The 26,060-nt window shown below is 33.5% G+C and overlaps 1 protein-coding gene across 2 annotated transcripts in view; it reads right to left on the bottom strand.

The window, feature by feature from the left end:
• Positions 1–1,800: 1,800 nt before the first annotated feature.
• Positions 1,801–26,060, bottom strand: part of LOC149802990 (uncharacterized) — a 316,457-nt gene continuing 292,197 nt past the window's right edge. For both annotated transcript variants that reach the window (XM_089952526.1, XM_089952525.1), the window contains exons 31-34: positions 21,678–21,768; positions 19,275–19,385; positions 12,861–12,994; positions 1,801–5,695 (exon numbers count right to left, since the gene is read on the bottom strand). In XM_089952526.1, coding sequence (XP_089808652.1) covers positions 5,685–5,695; positions 12,861–12,994; positions 19,275–19,385; positions 21,678–21,768 — 347 coding nt within the window. In that variant the 3' untranslated portion in view covers positions 1,801–5,684. The remainder of the gene's footprint in view (positions 5,696–12,860; positions 12,995–19,274; positions 19,386–21,677; positions 21,769–26,060) is intronic.

Here is a 26,060-nt window from a genome sequence, read left to right as displayed (position 1 = left end):
CTGGTCCCAAAATCAAATCACTAAGATTACAAAGGCTAATTTTTAAATACCTTCACAGTGCATGGCTAACTGGGGATGTTGCATTAATGATACATATAATAAAATCAATACCTAAATGCCCTTTGTGCAAAAGAGCTTATTTTACTAAAGACCATGTAATCACACAATGTGAAAAAAGGAGAGCTCAAAGAATACAATCAATTATAGAGATCTGCAAAAGAGAATGGTACCTAAGGAATTACATACTCTTCCTAAATGGAGATTTTGACAAAAGCACAATTTCTAATGTCATTGAATACATAACTGAGATCATGATGGCATGCAGGCAAATAATACTAATAAACAAGTAGGCTAAATAAATCGATGTATAACTTGTATGGAGGGGGTTTGAGACACCATGAGGGGAAGGGAGCTTTGGTTTGCTACCCATTATGGGTGTGCTACTGCCAGTGTGCGGGCCAGAGTCCCCACCTCATCCCTCAACTCGGACATATGTTCTCACTCTCTTCAAGTAACCAAAATATCAGATTAAGAGCAAATTTGAATCCCGATGGTAATATCTCAAATGATAAAATTACTGAAATAAAGAAAAGGAATAGGAGGGGGGATGGGAGGGGGCTTCGGTTTGCTACCCATTAGGGGTGTGCCACCGCCAGTGTGCGGGCTGAAGCCCTCACCCCATCCCTTAACCCGGACCTAAATTAAAGTTTTATTAGGTTAAAAGAAAAGAAAAAAATGGATGGGACAGGGAATCTACATGTGGGAAAGTATGAGGCAATGACATCATGGGGCTATGTCACATGGCACTGTGTGAAGTAAACGGGCCCATGAAGTAGTCTGGGAAAAACACCCCAAGTAGAACACTAGCAGACCATACAGAAAAACCAGGGAATAAGCTAGTAAGCAACTAATAATCTTCTATACGTTTCCTATCTAACTATACAGCTCTCTTACTTTATAGTTCTTTTCCTTCCTATGTAAATTTCTTTAAACCCTTTTGGATCTTTTGGTTAATAGGTTAAATAATAAAGAGGCGGCCAAACTCAAGTCAGAAGAAATACAATTAAATAAAGAAAGTGTGGACCCCCACTCATGCACAGATGGCCTCATTCTAGAATTTAACTACTGTGAGGAACGACATATACCAACAATATATCTTTTTTAAATGACTCGCCTGTAGCACACCATTCACTTGCCGAAATTCATAATTAATTGAATAAAATTTTAAATATCTACATTTTATCAAAATTATCAAATGGATCTGTGATATCCAAATATATATATATATATATATATATATATATATATATATATATATATATATATATATATATATATATATATATATTAAGACAACTGGGGTGAATTGAAAAAGTCGTGCTGTCCCTACATGAAAGCTATATAGCACACACATAATACAGCATATATACACATAGCATATACAGGATGTAGGAGACCTCAAGCCAAGGTCAACTAAGAACTCAAACAGGGATTACGAGTAATGTGATAGAAACTGAACTCGGATGAACAACCCAATAGATAACATGACGACATGAAAAATTTTGATCGAAATTACTTTTTATAAAAATAAACAAACAACATACCTGAGGGAAACAACTCATAAAACCCCTTTTCTTTTTTTTGGGATGGGGGCATCTGTCTGGTGCCCCAAAAATGATAACAACCTTCCATTCCTATAATTTTTTAAAATCAAACAATTCCAAAACCTTACAAACCATCATAAAGATGTTGGTGAGCAGCAAAAATTAGATATAAATACAAAACAAAGAAACAAAGAGATCAAACCACACTGTTTATTCTCTTATTTTGCTGGTCAATATGTAATGCAAGTCATACAATCTTAGCTTACATGTACTGGATTGATATACACCTACATGTATTTTGTTAACCATCAAGAAAGCTGATGTTAATCATTACATGAAGTATGACAGTGTAAATAGAACTGTACACATACAAATTCAGGTCTAGTTTTTACTGAGATTCAAAATAGAAGATAAGCACATACTCAACAAACAATATTAATTTCAGCAGTCAAGTCAGAAATTAAGTACCAGTAAACATGACCAGATCATCAACAGTGTTAAGAGTACCAAGCATGTATTTTTGTTAGTCCTTTGTTAAAATATCATGGCTTTATACATGTACCCACACATACTCGCTTTTAAGTCGAGACAAAGTGCAAACAACAATGATCCTGATCTGCTGTAGCATAATGCACCTGCACATCAAGGTCTATGTTAAATGTTCTACTGATTATTCCTAACAAACTGCACAGACATTATGTAATGGCAGATCTGGGTCTGAGCAGTTTGCAGTTGGACTTGTCTTATAAGCGAGTATATACAGTAGTTTTAAACAAATGTTATTTGTTATAACAGTGTCAGTGATTTAATGAATCGTCTAAACATCATTCTCCCAATTTTATTAGAATCCAATTCATAATGTAAAATGTCACGATTATTCCCAATGATGATAAGCGTCCTATTCCTCTACTTCTAAAAGTGATCTTAGCCTGCCTTTACAGTCTTATCATTGCAGAAAACTAATTGTGTCTGACATCAATGCATAAATAAAATTTTCAATTATGTTCAAAAGTTACAAAGTGTAAAAAATTATTTTGGCATAAAACATCTTTATCTCTGAAAACTTTCTATAAAGACCTGTATAACATGGTAATAGGTCCGGTATGAGTCCTGCTACCAAAGAATCCTCTAACAATGTAATATGTAGTTTATATCATAAGTAACATGCAGCTGATTTCTGTGCCTGAAAGCCACATAAAATTATTGAAAAATGTCTTTTTACAATATCCATTTTGTAAATCACAAGTCTGTTTAATTACTAGCATGAATTGTTTCGGGCAAAATAATTATTACCTTACCATTTGAGGATTTTACAATAATGCCAATAATTAAAAAAGGTATATTTCATTTGAAAAAGCATCAAGTGTTTTATTTTTAACACTTTTGAATCAATGAAGAACCTATGTTACCAGTAAACTGAAATAAGTGGGGTGCTGTAAATCCAACTTAGCCAAAACTCTACCTTTATAAGGCAAATGCATGGGAATAATGAGCTTCAAATTGTATTTATTCAAGGACAGTGTTCACTAGGTTAGCATGTTTGCGAATGGTATCGGTAATTTATCACAAAAAATCATCAGACAGATCACCTGCAAGTTATCTAAAAAGTTTAATCACTGTTTCTGGGACAGAACTAAAGCATTTTTAAAAAAAGTTTTTCTTTCTTTGTAGTTCCCGTGACTCTGACATTTGACTCTGAAGTAAATAGGTATCTTCCGCACCTCAAATACAGGCCCTGTACAAAATTTGGTCAAAGTAGGTAATAAAGAAATCAGTTGTGTGAAAACAATTCTCTTCTTAGAGTCAATGTGACCTTGATCTTGACATTTTTACTCCAAAATCAATGGGTTCTTTCTTAAGTTGAAAAAGGTATCTGGTATACAATTCAAATTATTGTATGGACAGGTTTCCTTCTTTCAGTACCTGTAACCCTGACCTTTAACCGTTTTGGTCCCAAATCAATACTACTTCCAAAGATAAGTAATGGTGGATGAGAAAAGCTTGAGTTATACTGAATGGAGATAAGACGGATGATTGTTGGAACTGATAATTTGGGGTTTTATGGCACACCAACACAAACATATTATTTCGTGCATAGACTATTAAAGTGACTTGTCCAAGAACACGCCATGGTAACCAACCCAAGTTGATCAAAAGGTAGGATTCAAACCAGTACTCCTTCAATTGTAAGTCAAGCATGCTAATCAATGTGTTGCTATGCTTCCAGGGAACAAATGGACAGATAATGAACAATAATTATGCTCCATATTATAGTGGGTTTATAAAGAAAACAACACTCTTACAATAAAAAAATTACTCTTTAATAGTACTCTTGCAACAAAAAATTGACACTTTTAGAGGACTCTTGTAACTAGAAAATTACACTTTTAAAGGACTCTTACAACTAGAAAAATAAGAATTTTAGAGAACTTTTACAGCTAGAAAATGACACTTTTATGGTACTCTTGCAATTAAAAAAAGGCTGCTAGTCTAGTACTCTTGCAGCTAGAAAATTACACTTTTATAGTATTCTTGCAACCAGAAAATTACACTTTTATAGTACTCTTGCAACTAGAAAATTACACTTTTATAGTACTCTTGCAACTAGAAAATTACACTTTTATAGTACTCTTGCAACCAGAAAATTACACTTTTATAGTACTCTTGCAACCAGAAAATTACTTTTAAGGTACTCTTGCAACTATATAATGATACCTTTATAGTACTCTTGCAATGACAAAATGACACCATTAATGCCTTAATATTACTGTTGTAACTTGAAGAAGACGCTTTTTCAGTAACTCTGCAGAGGGTGCTGGTGTACAAAAGACACAACACCACCATCAATAATCCTCTTTAAGATAACTACTAAGTGAAGCATTCCAGACAGAATATTGTCTATAGTGAGTTATTACAAGTGAAAAGACCAGTGTATGTTATTTGCTAGCAGCAAGCATAGTTGTAAGCATGTCTGTGAAAACAGATAAAGCATTATCATTCCTTTTGGCTTTCTTATGAGGCAAAGCAAACAAATGTGGCAAAATTAGGTTTTCATAAAAGAATTGGAGAAACTAATGTGCAACAAAACCAAAGCCATTTATGTGCAAAACAGTGGTCAACAATTCACTAGAAACATAGGTATTGTGAGATATGGAAGCATGTGATCATTTTTGTTAATTAGCATGTTGGCAGGTAATAATTTTACATGTGTTAACTAAATGTAATGATACCAATTTAATTTAAAGTTATTGATTTATAGCTGCAAATTTATACCAGTCTGTTAAAACATATGCCCTTAAGAATTTTGTTATGATGGAATTACACTTGTACTTTTGTTTGGAGGTTCATTCTGGCAGATTCTTATTTATTGGCCTGTTGTATCTGGTATATACAAGACATTTGCAGCCTTGATTATAATACATATGGTATATGATTCATGTGAAAATATGAATATAATTGATTTGCAATTATGTTGAAATAATGTGCTTGACAAACCAGTAAATGTGATGATCACAAAACAAACAAAAACGCTCAAACACTCAAAACATATTTTTTTTAACTTGACTCTAAAAAGTTTCAAATATCCTGAAATATATCCACATATCCTCTCTTTTACATGTAAATATTGTGTTTCATTTAGAAATTTTAATACCTTTGCTAATTTGTTTTTATTTTGATGGCTTTAAATATTTTACCTAATTATAATCTTTACTAACATTCAACTGGCAGAAATAAATCTCAAATATAAATTTTGTGCAACATTTTGCTTAAGCTATGGTGTAAGATAAAACATATTTATGAATATTTCTATTATTAATATTTAATTTATGATTTCATACACAATGATCAATATCAAAATTAATTAGTATAAAGGATGTTCATACAAATTAACAAATATTAGTATTAATTACTGTAAATCTACTTTAAGCATACTTGTGTAAAATATAAAACAAACACGGATAGGAATCCTATATTTTCCTCAGACATATGTTAAATAAAGTTGAAGCAGTTTTGCTGGCAAAAACATCACCTAGTTCCCCCTGGTGGCTAACACGCGTATCTATCAGCAGCAGTAGCTTTTCACAGACCTCCTGAAAAGAAATCAAGTGTAATGTAGGGGAAACAACTTCTTGTTAAATGATCTTAAACAGAAAAGAGTTCTGCAGAACACCATGCCTTGCCTATAAACCATGCTGTTTAGTACCCCACCAGTGACTTAAAAAATACTTAAACAAACAATATATCTTTACACAGAAGTTTAACACTGAAAGGTGATAGCTATGTTCTGCTATCAGCTAATGTAGACAAGTTTTTATTAAAAAAAACAAACATTCAGAAATAACACATTCACTTTTATACATGAATCAATACTGACTAAAATTTTGACCAAGCCTGCTCTTTATTCATTGAAGAGCTGCAACAGTCAGAGGTCATTTGGGGTAAAATGATCTTCATTTAGAAGTCAGTTCAGCATTTATATTATGAAACAAGCAAAAGTTTGGGACAATATTTATAGTGAAAAGAGACCAAATTCTTTAACATTTTGTGCATTCATGCATTTTCTGACATATGAATGAAAAGATTATAGTGCCAAAGCATTTTTGAACCAAAATGGCCTTGTCTATTGCAAACGTTGAAAGTTTTATCTATACATCAGTAAAATATCTAACCAATACATACATGTCATCTTTCATGGCATGAAAAATGAGAAAAAGCAACTACTAACAGGATGCCATTAATATAATGTTTCATTAGCTCTAATATTTTCAGTATTACATGTATGTAATATCAAGTTATAATCTCACACAAGGTGGAAATATATAAACTAATTGTGATTAGAATTGTACAACAAAAGAATTTTTTTGCAGTTAGTTAAACAAAATATGAGCATATTTTATCATGTCATGAAAATCTTATATCTTTGCTACTTTCCTTTGAAATTTATGCCAAAATCATTCAATATTTATAATTTTATTCCACTCCTTTCATAATTTCATAAACAAAATCTGTTATTTTCTATGACTGGTGCAATCCTTGTTTATTACTTTCCCCATGGATGTATATTTCACCAGTTTTCATATATAGACATGCAATCCACTCAGCAATCAGTAATATATTGAATAAATGAATACAGTATATACTTGCTTATAAGTCAAGTGCAACAACAGCAATACAGACCCTGATCTGTCAGAATGTGCTGACAGATCAGGGTCTATGTTGCTTGTTCTACTGAACACACCTAACAAACTGCATAAATGGGTATCAAGATCTGCCAATGCATTACGCAAGGTAGATGTGAGTCGGTGCAATTTGCAAGAGAACTTGACTTATATGTGAGTAAATACAGCTGATATATACATTTGTAAATTTGATTTTTAAGGAAAATGGAAGACAGCAAATATGATTAATAGCAAGACAACAAAATAGTGGCTTTGCATGTACAGTAGAATCCGTCTTGAAAGATGACTCCTTCTGCCAAAAAATAATGGTCTGTCAAGACAGGTGGTTTCTCATAACACTATAACCAATATATCTATGCAAGGAGAACCTAGACTCTCAAGACAGGTGGTCTTTCAAAGTAATGGACTCACTAAACAAGTTTTACTGTAGAAAAAAATAAACCAAAGTAAAGTTTGGTAAAATATACAGGTAAGTGATGGAGACAAGGATGAGAGGCAGTAAGATGATATGGCTTTCAATGTAATCTCTTTAAATTATGGGTTTCTACAAATAAAAAAATTTCGTTAAAATTCTTTTTAGTTACCCAATATATAAAAGCTAAGCCGGAAAGACAATTTCCTCAGAAAAATATTTAAATACCCCCAAAACATCATTATGCAAAGCCATGAAAAGTACTAAGCGAGAAAAAAAAAAGCGTTGCTGCTTCTTTTCCAAAAGTACTCTACGATATGCATAAAAGATACTAATGAAAAGTGTACCATACTTTGGTCTTCATGACTTTAGTATGGGAAATGGTATCATAAAAGAAAGAAAAACAGATCAATAAAAAAGGCTGCATTAAAAGAAATAGAGCATGCAATTGATATATATCAACATCCACGCTTAAAAACTAAGTATCAGCATAAAATGAATAAAAACTACTGACTCATACCGTGAATGTAGGCATGAAAAAGTGCGCTTAAATAATTTAAAAAATGTATGAATTGAAGAAGAAAAAAAATGTATATAAAAGATTTGACACTGTATGATGCATCTTATGTACAAACATGATTGTATAGTATAGGTAAATTAAAAAATACAGATATATATCATTTACACCCAGCACTGCCAAACTTACACTAGATTGCTCTAAACACATAGAGTATAAACATACAAAATTAAGATCTACTTTGTCTACTGTATTTTATCTATCTTAATCTCTTGTGACCAGTCTAATTAATTTGTGTAATTAATTTTTTTACAGATGTTTTGGTATTTTTGTTTCTCTTTTTCTTGGTGAGAGATGAAGTTACCACTGATCATCAGCTTGTCAGAGGAAGTTTATGACACCTATTTAATTCAAAATTTGTTTCTTCCTGAGATGAAAAACCAGGAAGATCCCAGGATTTAAAGACTCAAAAAAAATTCTCCTGCAGTCACAGTCTGGATGTTGCACAAGAAGGGATATATTGTCTAATTAAGTTTCACAACCATGGTCAATAATGTATACAAAACTAGATACAATAATCAAAGGCAAACAATAAATCACAGGTGGGCTGCTCATATATAGGGGTGGGTATAACCTAAATGTGAAAACTGACACAATCCTTATAAAATTTATACAACGTTTTTCTTCCATATGTCATGGTTCATAATACATAAAATATCACACCCTGTTAAAACCATGTATAACATAATAAAATTCAATGCAGCATACCTACAACTCCACCATTTCAAACTGAATTGTAAACAAGAGGCAAGAATGTGACACATTCACTCACAACATCTTAGGTAACACTTCAAGAATATTTTTTACAACATAGTTCCAGGTACGCTGAAATTCTGATGTATTAAATGCTGCATAGCCTCCTTGAATGTAAATAGCACATCTCTAAATTAATTACTTTTCAGTTCCTAAATATATTGCAAACAGAACAAATATCTTAAAAATAGTGTGAAACACTCTTGCTTTTATGTACTGCACAGCTTAATATAACCTACCATATATACACACTTATAAGTCACATCCAACTGCAAATGGTACAGACCCAGATCTGCCTTCACATAATGTATTAGGAGATCTATGTTGCTTGTAGTACAACTTATAACTGAGTATATTTGGTACTTATGTTGTACAGGGTCCAAACATCTCAACAGAATGTAGTTGTAGGTATTATCTCTCCTTTTCAATAATGGAAGAGCTTACACTCTGGCAATCAGCACACAAATGTAGTTTTTCCAAGAGAAAACTGAAGTCTACAAAGGAATATTTAGCTTTTGAGTGAGATATCATGAAACCACAGATTTGTGAAAAAAATAATTCTAACAAAAAATAGCTGAAAATTACAAATATTATTTCATATACAAATTAATAAGATGTATATATTTCTAGGCTGCAGGAATTAACATAATAAATGATGCCTCATCAATAAAACCCATGTAAACTTTGCAGCAGTTATTACATTTGTGGTTAAATTTAAATAAAATAACCAGAAAGGTGAGTTATACAAAAACAGAAGTTAAAACATGCTTAAGATACATCAAAGTACTGATAGGATTTTTAAAATTTTAACTCATTAACCCCTGGTGCCACATTTATGCATCAGGAAGTAGTACTCTACTTTCAAGCTCTGTAGCATCAAGGTTATTTAAGATGGGTGTTATTACAGAAAAGTAGATGTAGCTCTATAACAATACCAAAAAGTCTGGACTTTCTACTCACATTACAAAATACTAAGGAAAAAACATCTGTTGAAACATGATATTTTTATTAAAAAAATTAGCCCATTGTTGGAATTGGATTTTGTGTCTGGATTTTAGACTTATGGCCTGAGATCAAAGGTAGACTCGTCTGAACTGCACACAGACAGGTGAACCTTTGCAAAAAGTAGGATAAGTTGGGGATAGGGAGTAAAAAGTGGCCAGGACACGAAAATGATGGGTCCAATAAGCAAGAAAAGAAAAGAACTCCAACTTTACCCTTTTGCACATGCATGAGCAAAATAATGACTGAAAAACAAACTTTCTAACACAACTAGGCAGCAGGCTAAATAAAAATCTCTTGGCAGCAGATGTATTTGGATGTATTCAGAAATAGCCCCAATATGCATTTTCCTACTCCCATTTCAGGCAAAAATGACAAATCTCTCCAGGGTTAATGAGTTAATGGGTGAATATTCTTTGCACATTTGATCATTTGTGCATCAATATTTGCATCATATTCACATAAATTACAAGATTACCCATTCCTTGACAATTTGTGAGAAATTTCCAAAACCCTTGTTAACTATTTCGCCCCTGGCACCATGTTTATGCATCAAGAGCTAGTACCCAACTTCTGAGCTCTGCAGAGTCAAGGACATTTAAGATACACCTAAGTGAGTGGTATTACAGAAAAGTATATAGATTTAGCTCTACTATGATACCAAATAATCTGGACTTTCTACTTGTGTTACAAAATAATGAGGGAAAAACATTTTTTGAAGCCCAATTTTTTAACACAAAAAATGTGCCTGTTGTTGGAATCAGATTTTGTGTCCAGATTTTAGATTTTTGACCTGAGATCAAAGGCAGATCAGTCTGGCTGCACATAGGCAAGTGAACCTTTGCAAAAAGTAGGATAAGTTGGGGATCTGGAGTTAAAAGTGGCCAGGACATGAAAATGATGGGTCCAATAAGCTATAAAAAAATCCAACTTTTATGCTTCTGCACACGCATGAGCGAAACAGCCAATGAAAAACAACATTTGTAACAGAACTAGGCATCAGGCTAAACGAAGATCTCTTGGATGCAGATTATTTGGATGTATTCAGAAGCAGCCCAGAAAATGTGTATCCTACTCCCATTTCAGGCACAAATAACAAAAATCTCCAGGGTTTAATGAGTTAAAATGAATTTTATGTAAACACAAAATGCCAGATTAATGTATAGAAAATATGTTTTGTTGTGTTAAATAGTGAAAATCTAATTTAGGTGACTAAAGTAACAAATATGATTTATAACAATTCCCTTTTGGTAACAACCTGATTTTATCCTGATTTTGGTACCAGTAAATGTTGGACAAAAAGGAATCAATAAATCTGCCATGTACACAAATGAACATTGTCTAATATAATGTTTCTTTAAAGTTACAGTCAATTTGATCATTTTGAAATTGACAGAAACCTTGTTTAATCTTTTAAACAACTGTTTTAAAAGAACATTAGATGAAAAAGAATGATACTAGGTTAAGAGCTATATAGTATCAAGTATGGTGAATAATTTATGATACAATAGAGCTGCAATATCGTACATGACACATAACGAGTATAGTTATTTTTGTTGACTTGGAGGGATGGTAATACTAATAGTAATAAAGTATAGATCCACTAACCTTTTAGATTAATTGTATGTCAATTAAGGCATGTAAAATAAAGAAAATTAAGAATTTTTTTTAGAGCAGTATGTTTACTATAGTAAACAGGGCTATCACTAGCAATGTATCTGGAATTATGTTCTGCCATATGATCTTATTTCAAGCCACCATCAGTATTTACCTGGTGGGAACAAACTTATCCTTTCTCCTGACCTTTTCCTCATTTCCCAGTAGCAATGGAACCCTGCCATTCATGTAATGGTGCTATCTCTCAGATTTAATAAAATTCTGTTGAGTGGTGTTGAGAAGTCATGCCTTTAATATTTTTCTATTTTTAGTAATGGCAGCCATATCTGATGGTGGATCATCATGATCTATATAAATCTGAAAGACATTTATGCCAGCATACTTTCTTTAATATTTGGTCAAATTCTGTTCAACTGTTTATGAGAAAAAGTTTGTTATATTTTTATTATTTTTAGTAATGGTAGCCATATCAGATGGCAGCTGAGCATCATTTGCACAGACTATGAGGGTTTTTATGCTAAGCTGTTATACATCAATTTGGTTGAATCCTGTATAGTAGTTTTTAGAAATTGTTTAAAGGTCAATTATAGAGGCTTCTGTTTAAACTTATTGTTTAATCTTCAATACATAAAACCTCTATATATGTTATTATTATAAATTTCTGTTCCATTATTTAAGAAAAGCTGTATTACTTAATGCTAATTTGTATAAGTGACATCACAAGAACAAAGAACTTAATAATATATATACTACAGGGCAAGGAATTTATGACAGGCTATGATATTAACAGTGATCTAATGGAAACTGAAGAAAATGGGTAATGCTGCATCTACATTTAAATATGGCTGTTGACAGATCAAGACAAAAAAATGCAAAACAAATGATGACAATTGCTGTAAAAGAATTCAGAAAATACTGTGCATTCAAACACAGAAGCATGATCTTGGCATATTTCTTCACTTTTATATTATATAAGCCACACTGAAAGGACAAATACATCAGTTCCACATTTGGAGTTAAAACTTGTTGGTAATAACTGTAAATTTTTTTAGGAGTTCTTGAAATTGGTACGTGGGGAGTCCAACCCCTTTAAATGCAACCTTAATCTCCTAAGATAATATACCATGTTGTACTTGATATATGATGTTCTTATTTCTCTATCATAAATCTATAAAGCAAAGATTTAATGAAGATATGTGTCCACATTTCACATTTCTGTAGCCTGTGAAAAGGATGTTGTATTTTTCATGATTCTTCTTCTTTGTTTCTCATTCTCTCTCTTTATGACCATGCAAATCTCACAGAATTTACAAAACTCTCATAAAATATTTTGTAAGAAAGCTGAATGTCTGAATATTTTGATGTGTTTCAGATATATCATACTAAATCTACACAATGATGCTGGACGTATAAAGGAGGTTTACTGCAGTGAAAGATTTAGCAGGTATATTCAGATGGAAGCAAAGCAGAGTAAAATCATCTTGTCTCATCTTCAGATGCCATATTTAAAATGCAGCTGTTGTCTGCTTCTTGTTCTTTGTACACTATCCTTCCTTCATTCTCTGAATCATCAACATCATCCACATAGACATTTATTCTGTGCTCAAAGTACACAGTCTGCCGTGTGGGAGATGAAGGCGAGACAGCAGCAATATCATCTGAAAAAGACCGCTCTTGTTCAGCTAGATGAGAGATAACAGTAACAGGTTCGATACCATTATCTGGAGTGTTGGACTCCAAATCGACTTCCTCCATATCCCGGATATCCACATATGGAAGTTCCTTTGCAGCACGGATCAGCTGCTGACAGTACACATTGGAAAAGTCAATTGGTTCTTGGTCATTCTCTCTGCAAAGAAGAAGATGAAGACAGGTTATGGTGTGTTCAATATGGCATATCATTTTAGTCTGAAACGTAATGGAATGGTATACATCAGAAGTCCCGAAATTGTAACAGCTCTTGGGAGACATTTTCTCCGAAAATTAACATGGCATCTAGGTATTTTAGAAATTTAAAATAAAAATATTCAAAAGGGGTATAACAAGTTGTAACAGAAAAGAAAACATTTATATATGCAATTATAGCATGTTCCAGAAACTGTGTCATTTTTGGTTCTGGGTTTGCAGTTGCTTCATTTGTAGCATTATCCTTCTTTGCTTCAATGATTTTCTTCAAACTATTTATTGATAAAAATGATTTATTCATTCAGAAAACTATACCAAAGAATTTCACCGGAAAAAAAGGTATTTTATGCCTCTCAGTTTTTTAACATTTTTATGAACTGTCAGCAAGCTGCCTTACTACCTTGAAAATATACAGCATTTAAGTAATGGGCATTTCTGGACAAGTCTGATTGTAAAGTGTTGGCAGATTACAGTAGAAGTTATTGCTGCTGACATCTTTTTGCTTATTTAATTAGGACAGAGTGTAGACAAATTTTGTTCTAATGGACTTGTATGTGCTGCCACACTTTAACACGAGATAAAAGTCCATGGTGTGTGGGACTGATGTGATGTCACTCAATCATAAGGTTGTGGCAAGTCATGGTGACAACTTTCTTGCTTCTTTTTCATTCTACTTTGTGGCTATACTGTGTTTAAACAACTGAGAAAATATAATGATCAAACTATTGTATGGAATAATTATGGGCACCTTATGTCCAATGTCCAATATGCCAAGCTAGCTAATGGTCATGTTATTTCATTTGTCAGTCACATCTGGCAAATATGTCAATTTTAGGATCTATGGCGTGTATATGCTTGTTCCTTATCATCACTGATGCTTATCCTGTCATCTTTATAAAAACCAAATTGCTTAGAGTAATATGCTTAAATCATACAAAAACATTGTCTTAAAAGACACTAATGTGAGTAAAATATTGAAAGTACATAAATAAGGTAATCCTTATTGGTAGAGATGTTGAAGTTAAAAATCAATTTCAAATTCTGCAAATTAAAGTCCTTTAGAGTCCAGTGCTGAAAGAGCTCTCAACATGTTCAACCAAATGAATAATGAATAAGCAATTTCAAAATCTAAAAAAACCCATTATTTTAGCTTACTATATTGAATTTAACTGAAACACAAACATTGTAAAGAAGACAATTCATGTTTATAAGTATGCTCATAAACAAGTTTAGCCTCACACTGGTTATCATACAGGTAAATCAAAAGGTAAGTTAAAGGCAATTTTCATGATATTCAATAAAAAATAGTACATGAAGCATTTAGAGAGTAGTATGCGGTGTCTGTATTTGATCAAATGTCATACTGTTACAAATCATGCCTTGAAAAAATGTAACAGTATGTCACATTCACGAAAAGCCACATGTAGGTAAAAATACATGTATTTTTACAGGTGTTAAAAAAAACATTGTTTTATGGTCTTCTTTATGAAAATAAATATGAATAAAAACATGTGCTTTGACTCTGATTACACTAGATTAATTTAACAAATGTCCAAGGTAGTTCTTTGGGCAGTTTGGCTGGCAAACCATTTACCAGTAACATCATTGAAATACACTTAGCATTTTACCCTGACAAGTATATCACATGACAATTTCTCCCAAACTGGATCCAACAAGCAAGAGTTTTTGGTCACTTTTTGACTAATATAGTTAATGCTCTTTCAAAAATCATAACTTATATCAATATATAAATGCTATAAAAAGCCTGTATTTCAGCTAACATGACAAAAGTTCAAGCACCTTTGTGTTGTTTTGGGTCAGTCTCTTTCTTTTGGTGTGCATTCATGTTTAAAAATCGTGCTATTTTTAAATTATGCAATAACTATAAAATATCTTAAAATATTCAAGAGGTGTTCATGATCCAGAAATACTTGTGCTGGGCCTATGCATTTGGAAAATGTGAGAACATTACAATCCAACTGAGATTTAGACCACTGATGAAATTCAGGTATACTACACATCTACAAGTTCAAAGCCTTTGAAGTACTCATTGTCATCACTACTGTCAACAATTTCCATCCACATTCTTATTGCAAATGTTCCATTTCTTCTTTGTGTATATTTACATGACCAGAATTTCTGTATTTTCAATTATTTCCTTCCCAGACAATTCAGATTCATCAACCGACAATTCTGCCATTTTGGATGTGCTAGGGTGACTTCAAAGATTAACACTTAAAGATTGGAAAACGGCCCTTTCTTGTTAACTTAAGTTAACTTATCTTAAAGTTTGAATATATGCAAACAGCATACAAATGAATCATTTTACAAAATAATTATTTACTTATGGGGGTCCCCTGATACTGACCAATCTGAGAATACATCGTCAAAATGAAACATGTGAGATGGAATACTGGTCTGCAATGTTGAGAGGAGTTATTGTTCATGGACTGCTTTACTGGTTAGATGCTATTCTGTATGGGAACTTGAAGATCAGAGAATACTGGCCAATGACTAAAAAAGTAAGTCTAATCTGACAATCAGTTTTAGGGCTGTGCACTTTATGTGGTAGCATCAATTATTTTTTCAAAAGCATACAGACAAACTCAACACATCTACTGTCAATATCCTCAAAGTGAAAAAAATTAAACTGATGATCAAAAAGCATTACAGAACTAATTGCAGTCAGTAAAAAAAGTCTGGAAAAAGTACAGGACAGGAAATTCTGTCAAAATCAATTGCAATATTAATATGACTGTAATGACACTGCAATGCTATAAGCAGAGACAAGGGCCAACAAGCACCATGTTGATGCAGGATTCTTACTTCTGACATTACAACTGAAGGCATTACTTCAGCTCAATGATCTCCTGTTTTGGTGGGAGCACTTGCTCCCAGACACATTCCTCTAAACCTGTTGCATTTTCTTCTTCTGAAGGAAATGAAACTTCCTGTTCTTCTCATCTTTCTTCTTCTTCTTATGGAATTCCAGTACAGCCATCACCACTCCTTAGAGGAGGCTCTAATTCCTGGAGGAAGCATCTGCTCCTAAACTATTTTATCTTATCCCATTATTTTTCTTTCTTCTGAAGGAAGTGCAATTTCCTGTTCATCTTCTACCCTCTCTTCTTTTTCTGTTATTCCTCTCCATTCATCACCACACATGGGGGGGGGGGGCTCTGTATCCTGCAATAACACCTACTACCAGACAATCCATCTGCTCCAGAGATACATACAGTAACTGGCTGAGGACCTAATATATAATGCCTTGTCCTCCCTCCGATACCAGTATATCAAGTGGCACTACTTGTTTACATCAAATGGGTTAAGCAAGGACAGGAATGATTTGCACTTCAAACTGCCCTGACACATATGGCAAGCAATGAGAGAACAGAATCCCAGGACTACTCTAAGTTTAATATTTCTGTCCCCAAAGATGAAGTGGTGGAATTTCAAAAACAACCTGATTGAACTCTCTATGCTGATAGACATTTGACAATGGGAACACTAACATTTACTGAAAATCTACCCAGGTACCTACTGGAAACTTACACTCTGATCCAGGACGAATAAATGAATCAGTGACATCAGGTATCTCACATGACTTCAGGTACCCCATAGAACCTTACACCCTCAGCCTGGATGAATAAATTAACCAGTGACATCAGGTACCACATTGAACCTTACACCCTGATCCAGGAGGAATAAATAAACCAGTGACATTAGGTACACCATAGTGCCTTACACCTGATGCAGGAAGAATAAATGAACCAGTGACATCAGGTACTCCATGGAACCTTATACCCTGATCCAGGAAGAATAAATGAACCAGTGGCATCAACAATAACATCTGATGAATTAGAATCTTGTTACATTTCTCCTGCTGTTGAATATGTGGATTTAATTATTTTGTTTTTTAATGGATTATACAGTTTTACTTCAGATATTATTTCAACTTCTAAGACTGTGCTCACGTTATTCATCTCAATGTAATTTTTTAATAAAGTCATAATGTGTAAATATAGTCATGAAGTAATATCAGGATGTAAGTAAAAGCTATCTGAAGTAATTTACACATATTTAATTTTCAAGTATAAAGCATTCCTGATATAACTGGTAAAGTGTGTATTAGGATAGCACACATGTGATATACATCCATCCCTTATAATAATTTACAATAGCATTAGTGTAATTCACAATCTTCGACACTTTGAACCTTTGTGTGATTCTTGAGTCAGGGAACATTAGACTAAATCTGAAAAATAATCAGCAGTAAATGGGAGGTTATTGCTGCTGATTTTGCAAACATGGATTTCAGTAATGGTGTCCTTGCGTTTAATAATCTTTATTATGCAGCATTATGTGCAATGAGATTCTTGCTACCATAGCACATTTTTAAATCAGTTTCATAGGAATGACAGAATATTTATTCATATCCTTTGAACTTGATTCCATCCAATGAAATCACTGTTTCAACCCATCACTGAATTTCATGTGATATTTTGGTTGCTTAGATTTTAGCATTCTAGCATGTGGAGATAGTATACACTAAGACATTTTGACAAACTTTAAACACCAAAGCCAAACTGTACCTGTTTTATGCTGATTGAGCTCTTTAGTAATCCAATCAAAATCAATTACTCCCTTTAATCCTTTTGGCATTACTTCTAATCACATAGTATAATCCCTGCCAATAAACTTCAAACACTGAAGACAACTGAATATGCTGACAGAATCAAAGGAGTGTTTATTGCTCTATACTGTCTGAAATTAGCAGCTAATAGTCTTGCTCAAGCCAGTTCTGTCATGTGATCACATGCAGTATTTTTATAAATTTGCCACAGTGAAAGTAAGATGTAAAACAAAATGGAATAAGAAAATTCATTAATTATCTTGTGTATACAGGCGATTTCTGGGAGTCAACCCAAATCTCTGGAGCCAACCACCCCACATACCCCCAACTTGGGAGATTCAAATGTATGATCAGAACCCCCACTGATTTCAGTTAATCATGTTAATTGCTTACTGGGGTGAAGATAAAGGAGAAAGCCCTAAATATCAGTTTTATGAAGAATTGTTCCTCCCCATTAAAAAAAATCAGTATGTACTTAATTCGTCTCTCTAGCTCAAATATACTCATTAAACAAAAACCACCTGCAGTATAAAGAGCAAAGTTAATGGGAGGGGATCCAAACAAAGAAAACAAACAAAAACATTGTGGAAACAGCTGATACTTCATAATTTACATATTTATATTATAAAAACTAGAAATATGTCATATCACATGGATCGCTCAACCAATATGACAAGTGAAGGGAAAATTTAAGTAAAAAAACCTGGGGCAATAACTCTGAACAATTACATCAGAAAAAAGTGAAAATTCAACCTGATTTAGATCTTATTTTAAAGCCTCATACTCCTCAATTTGGTTTCAGTGATCAAAGTCCATGAATTGAGCAGAAACAAAAATTCTGATGCAAATGAAGAGCAAATTTCTGTCAAACTGGAGCTATAATTCAGTAGCATTTTGTTGGAAAATTGTAAAAATAAAGCCTCACCTACTTTTTCTTGATGTAAGATCCTCATACCAAATTTAGTTTGAATCCATGAAGTACTTCAAATTTTTTTGAAGCAGAAATTCAATTGCAATTAAAGAACATAATTCTGTCAAACAGGGGAAATAACTCCCTTAAATTTAGTTGGAGAATTGTGAACATTTAACTTACCTATGTCTTTTAATTTAAAATCTCATTCTCAGATTTGGTTTAAATTCACTAAGACCTTCAAATGTTACTCTGTGGATACAAAATTATAATGTAATAGAAGGTCAAAATTCATATAAAAATTCTCAGTTAAACAGGGACCATCACTTCATCAAATTCTGTTGGAAAATCTGAGTAATGAACTTGATGTAGGTCTTTGTAATGTAAGGCTTCATAATAAATCTGATTTGAATTCATTGAATCTGATAAAAGTTACTGAGCAGATCTGAAATTATAATGCAACAGAAAGGCCAAGTTCTAAATAAGGGCCACTGCAATAAAAAGGCCATGTTCTAAGTCAAAAAAGGGCCATAATTCTCTTGAATTTGTTGCAAAATGGTTAAACATGAACTTGATCTAGTGACAGACATGGATAACATGTAATATGCCTCACCATAAATATGGAGTCAAACTCTTCAAATTAAAAAATGGGGAATACCGTAATTCCACTAGCAACCCTACCTGTTGTATATGGAGACTGCAATGAATGCTGGGTGAGGGATAGGCAGTGGGATTTCTAGCTTGTCAAAATAAACCTCATCACTGACTGGTTTCCACGGAAACTTCCTTCCCCTGGAGTAAAAAAATTCTAAATTAAGTACAGGGCATACGAAACCTTTAAACCAGTTCTATTACTGTTCTATAAAAATGTAATCAAATAATGTCTTAGTCAAGCTCCACTAAGCTTTTTCTAGCCTAAATAAAAAACAATGTTTAGAATCTTTTGGTAAAGATGGAAATTATTATAGAAACATTTGGATTTAGGCACCACTAGTCAAATGATTTACCACCAATATCACCAAGAGAATAGTAAAACGCACATTATAAACCTGCCCAATGTTTACAAATCTTAAATGTAGGCATTTCAAAGGCATGGCTGACTATAAAGATTATTGACCAATGGATCTCAATGACCTGGACCTTTTGTCAGGGTACATGTTTTTAAACTAAATTTATTGTGCAGAAAACATTATTTTCTTACCAGATGTACCATAGCCATGACCTCTCACCTCAAGATCCCAGAATCTATAGGTTTCTTTATTACCCTAAATGCAAGCCATTTACAAATTCTGATCAAGGGGAACTTACTCTAGAACAAGTCATTCTGCAAAACCCATTTTTCTCTAAGCCTCAATTAAACTGACCTTTCATCTTTTGATCCCAAACTCAACAGTCCTCTTTCATATTTTTAGTGCAAGCCCTCAACAAACTTTGTTTATGGTACACAGTCTAGAACTAAACTTACACAAAGACCATTTGTCTTCGTTCAGTCACAGTGACCTTTAACCTTTGACTCCATAAATGAAAGACTTTTTCCTCATATCAAGGACAAGCCATCCACACAGTTTGATCCACATCTGAGATATGAAACTAATGTTATTATGGAGAAACAGTTTTTCTTTTTTCAGTCACAGTGACCCTGACCTTTGACTTTTTGACCTCCCAATCAATAGGTTACTTTAGCCTATATACATGTCATCCACAAAATTTGGTAACTGTAGAAGGTAGAGAACTCAAATTATTATGCAGAAATGACCTTTCTTCTTTAAGTAACTAACTATGAACTTAAATCTTTTAAACCCACAATTAATCCAGTTTTTCCTTAATGCAAGTGTAAACCATCCACAAAGTTTGGTAACTGAAGATGGTGGACAACTTGAGTTGCAGAAATGAAATTGGTGGTAGACAGAGAGAGAGAGATAGATAGCCAACATAATAACACTGTATGCTCTGCCTCATGTCAGACATGTAAAAATGTGTCAAATATACAACAAAACTGCTGCCAATGGCTGTATGGTCATATTGTAAATCTTTAAATAGAGATCAGTGTGACCTATATTTCTCCAATGACTGCAGTACCCCTAAAGACAATCACATACCATGTTATCTGACAACATTTGGAAATGGTGTCTTAAAAAAAGCTAAACACTGAGGAAACATAAATCAACTGTCCTGTGAAATATAGTCAGGGACCTTGCTTTCAATGAAAGATGCAGTATGCCACATGATACATCTAAATGCTAGATTATGTGACCCTATCAGCAACAGTGTTTGTGAAAATGAATTAAACATAAACTGCAACCTAAAAAGCTAAGCTAAATGTTAGGGAAGCGAAGATCAGTGATCCATGAACTGTAAGTCATAGTATAGTAGTTTATGCTGATGGCTGCAGTAATCTTTATGCCATAATTACATGCCAAGTTATGTGACTTCTGATTCAACAGTGAATGAGAAAAAGAGCTAAATGTAAATGTTCACACAAATCACCTGACCTTTAAAAATTGACCACAAATATCTAATTTTTACTGAAATGTGTAGTAATCCACACTGCACATCTAAATTACAAATTATGTGATTGTACCAGCAAAGTATGTCTGAGAAAATGACCTAAACACAAACCCTAAAATCAGTGTTGATGCAGTGACTTGCTTTGCAATCTGGACAATTGTTTTTCCAATAACCTGAAAACCTAATCAGGTCATTTACATACAAATACCAATATGCCAACTGAATTTCATTTGTGTACCTCAAGTGGTTTATGCTGCCACTATTGAAAAAGTGATCCTTGTGTCTCTATCTCTTCCTATATGTGTATGATACAATTTGCCCATGTGAGAAGGCATGTGAGACAGGCTTATCACACATGAGTGCATGCATGGATACTGTAGATAATGTCATTATGCTTACGAACCATGACAATCTGCAATTTTTCAGTTGTCTGCCATCTGCAGTTATCAAAGTTTGTAACGAGGAATGACAGGGTTACAAACAGAGACAGATGCAGAGCATCATAAAATTGCTGATACTAATAACACTGGAAACCAACTGGAAGTTAGTATTGGGATAGTCAATGCACAGAAAGACCTGGGTGTAAAGAATCTGCTTGTAGGCATAATCTTCTGGTCAGGGTTGAAGTAAGCAGCATCCAGATGTGGGGCTCTGGTCTGAACATCTCCTGAAATATGCATTCATAAATAAGCATAAAAACCAGGTAAAATATTTTGGTGAAGCACTTTTTAAACAAAATATATACTTTTTGAACAGCATTTTTCAGAACAAAAAGTCATGTTAATGTGGCATAGTGTATGTCCTTCTACATGAAAGAACAACTTAATGATTCTTATAAAATGTTCATTACTTTAATCACTGGTGGCAAAGAATACTACAGGTAACCTTTGGAGTTTTAACAATTAAACACAATAATTTGGATTGGAAGAAATCAATTTTTTTTAAATAGCAGAAACTTTTTATTTTAAATGACTAAAAGCAATAACTATTTTTTACACTCCTGTCAAAAATAAGAACTCATTGTGAATAGTGGCTACTTAAAAGATACATCCATTTCTGTGGCATAAAGCAGTATCTCTGAATCCGTGTTATAATACCTTGATAGTATGGCAAACCAATATAGTAACCTTGCAAACCAATGTGAGACACCCCTTTATCCCAAGATACATACCAAATGCAAATTTGGTGGCAACAGGTGAAATTTTATTTCAATAAGAGTTTGGCAAGAATTTTAAGAAATAATGAATAAACCTTGGAAATTGGTCGCAGTGACCTAGTTTTTCTTTGTGACTTATATTTACCAGAAAATGCACCATACAGTCCAAGACTGGTGACAAGAGATGAACAAAAGTCTTGTGAATGGCATATTATATGCCTGCCTTGTGATTAACATTCATGTATGTCAGCACTGGTAGGGTACTGAAATGCTGATGCTGAGGGCATGATTGAAGATTGACAAATAGGTCTCAATGCCCTAGACTTTATGTCAAGGTATATGAACGTAACGTAACTAAACTTAATATGCAGAAACCATTATCTTATTAGACTTACCATGGCTCTGACCTCTAATTTGTAGACCCAAGAATGTAATGATTTTTTTATTAACCTCAGTGTATGCCCTCCCCAAATATTTGGTCAAGGAACATGCTTTCAAACAAATGTTATTCTGCACAACCAATTTTTCTTTGAGCCACAAATGATCCTTACCTTTTACTCCAAAATCAAGCCATTTTCCATACCTTAAGAATATACCCCCTCCACAAACCTGATCAAGGGATATGGATTAAAATTATAGTTATTACAGAAAAACAATTTTTCTTTTATTAATCAGTGACTTAACCTTGACATTTTGATCCCAAAATCAAAAGGCTTCTTTTTTACCCAAAGTGTAAGTCATCCACAAACATTAGTGAAGGAAGATGGTCACTAACCAGAATTTGTTTTGTTTAATCCATTTATGTTCTTTTAGTCCAATCACCATAATGTTTGACCATTTTATCCCAAAATCTAAAGGATTCTTCCTTACCCAAAGTGCAAGCCATCCAAATGGGTTGGTCCAGGTATGTACATGTATATAGAACTAATGTTTTGTTTGAAACCATTTTACTTCTTCCATTCACAGTAACAATGAACTTTTGACAATAACATCAACAGTGCAAGCCATCTACAAATTGTGGTTCTCATATGTGATGTAAAACTAATGCTATTTTGTGGTCTGTGTGTGTGTGTGTGATTTGAATTTTTAATGAAATGGTAACAATTTTTCAGTCACATTGCTACAATGTCTGAAGTGTGGCAGTTTATAGTGATGTATAACACTGGGGCATCATGCCACAGACATGTAGCATGATGTCCACCCAGTCACATTACCCTGACACCAGGCCAACCAGTCCTAACACTAACCTCTTAATGCTGAGTGCCAAGCGAGGCAGCAGCTAGTATCATTTTTATAAGACTTAGGTATAACTCGGCTGGGGTTTGAACCCACAACCTCCCACATCCAAGGCAGCTGCTCAAACTACTTAGGCCACTGGAGCAGTCCGTTATTTTGTGTAAGAAAATTTTGATCTTTCAGTCACACTGACCTTAACCTTGGACTTTTGACCCAAAATCTAGGGGCAAATGCAACTCACCCACAAAGTTTGGCAACTGTAGGTGGTGAAGAACTTGAGTTATTGTGCAGAAACCATTTTTTTCTGTTAGTTACAGTGAAATTGACCTTTTAAGCCCCAAATCAAAAAGATTCTTACTTTACCCAAGTACAAGCTATCCACAAGTTTGTTAACAAATATGGTGGAGAAAGTGAGTTATTCTGTGGAAACCATTTTTATAATTTACTTTAGTGACGCTGACTTTTGACCTTTTACCTAAAATGAATACATGTAATACTGACACAGATCTGCTGTATCATTATAAAATGGCATATGTGAGTACATGGTGTTTGCAGATGTGTCCACCTTATAAATGAACAACAAAGTGAAATTGTTTGATCCAAATAGTTTGCTGTTGTTTTGTCAAGACAGATTGCTGCTTAAAGAATAATATACCAACTGCATTTGACATAATAAGAGTCTACAGCACTTATTTTATTTGTTAATACAGGCGGTACATTGCTGTTGTTTTAGGTCCCTTCCAACCCAAAACTTCAGCTGCACTGATGATTGTACAATATACAATCATCAGTATAGTTTTATAGAGATCTATTTCTACCTTGAAAAATTACTTTTGTTAGTGTGTAATGTTAGATACACCACTTGTTAGTCTGTGCCTGGACAACTTATGAATCTGCTTGTAACAAACTAAGATCCATTTCTTAACAAAAATCTGACCCAAAAAAATGTAATAGACAATAACAAAGTAAAATTTTATTTTCTAAAGTCCAACCATCCTCAGCATACAATATTCACACATATGAACATATAAATGTTGATAATGACACTAGACTGCTTGGTCTTACATCTAATGTCACGGGCATTGAGAACACTGTCATGTCAAAAGAATAAACTGACACTAGACTGCTTAGTCTTATGTCTAATGCCATGTGCATTGAGAACACTGTCATGTCAAAAGAAAAAACTGACACTAGATTGCTTTGCCTTATGTCTAATGCCATGGGCATTGAGAACACTGTCATGTCAAAACAATAAACTGAATTTGACTGCTTGGTCTTATGTCTAATGCCATGCACACTAAGAACAAACACTGTCATGTCAAAAGAATAAACTGACACTAGACTGCTTTGCATTATGTATACTGCCATGGGTACTGAGAACACTGTCATGTCAAAAGAATAAACTGACACTAGACTGCTTGGTCTTATGTTTAATGCCATAGGCATTGAGAACATTGCCATGTCAAAAGAATAAACTGATACTAGACTGCTTGGTATTATGTCTAATGCCATGGACATTTAGAACACTGTCATGTCAAAAGAATAAACTGCACTAGACTGCTTGGTCTTATGTCTAATGCAAAGGGCATTGAGAACATTGTCATGTCAAAAGAATAAATTGAAACTAGACTACTGGTTTTATGTCTAATGCCAAGGACATTGAGAATACTGTCAAATCAAAAGGATAAACTGACATAAGACTGTATAGTCATGTGTCTAATGCTTTCAGCATTCAGAACAACAACAGAGCAAACTCACTGACTAAGCGTTGCTTATTTTCACAATTGCAAAGGGTTTAATGGTATTTGGATACGACACATGCTAATTATCACAAGCAAATCATTCCATAGTCAGGAATTTGGTTCAACTACAATAGCATTACATTTTAGAAGAACAATTAATATTTCATCTAAAACCCATAATGCAGCTGCACTAGAGTTGGATAATGTGAAAAATTCTGTATAATGGTATACTGCAGTATTTCTGAACATGATGCAATATGTACCATGGTATACCACAATTATATTAGGGACTAACAATTTAATGTTATTGGCAGCGGCCTGTCACTGTTTTTAATGTCCATCTGTCAACAGCTGAAAAGATATCTTGCGCTAATTTATAGGAACATAATACCATATTATATCCATTATATTGTTTGTAAATTTTTTTGTAATTATTAAGAGATTATGGAAAATAAAGAGCTCAAAATTAAATGGTCAGTTCCTTATAGCAGATGAATTTTCTATGTATATGTTAATTGTTGAATAAGTTGTGATTTAAAAACTGTAACTATAGTGGGATGATTAAGCTTCCACTACAGCTGACACACTGTGAAAGACATCATGCTGACATTAGAGTACATGTTGATAAAAAATAGAAAAGTGTGGACTTTAAAGCCTACAATGTACTAGATACACTGTTGATTTAATAGGCAGGGACAAGATATTTATCAGTGAGGGCCACTAAACATAAACACACTCACTCAACAAATGAGAAAATATTTACTGGACTTCAGAAATTGTGTAAATTCAAACAAAGAACACCTGCTATCCTGAAAATCAAAGGAA

This window comes from Sinohyriopsis cumingii, chromosome 3 (genome assembly GCF_028554795.1).
Source record: "Sinohyriopsis cumingii isolate HCF-2022 chromosome 3, ASM2855479v2, whole genome shotgun sequence".
NCBI lineage: Eukaryota > Metazoa > Mollusca > Bivalvia > Unionida > Unionidae > Sinohyriopsis > Sinohyriopsis cumingii.
The sequence above is the reverse complement of the archived record's forward strand: the minus strand, read 5'-3'. Positions and strand labels throughout refer to the sequence as shown.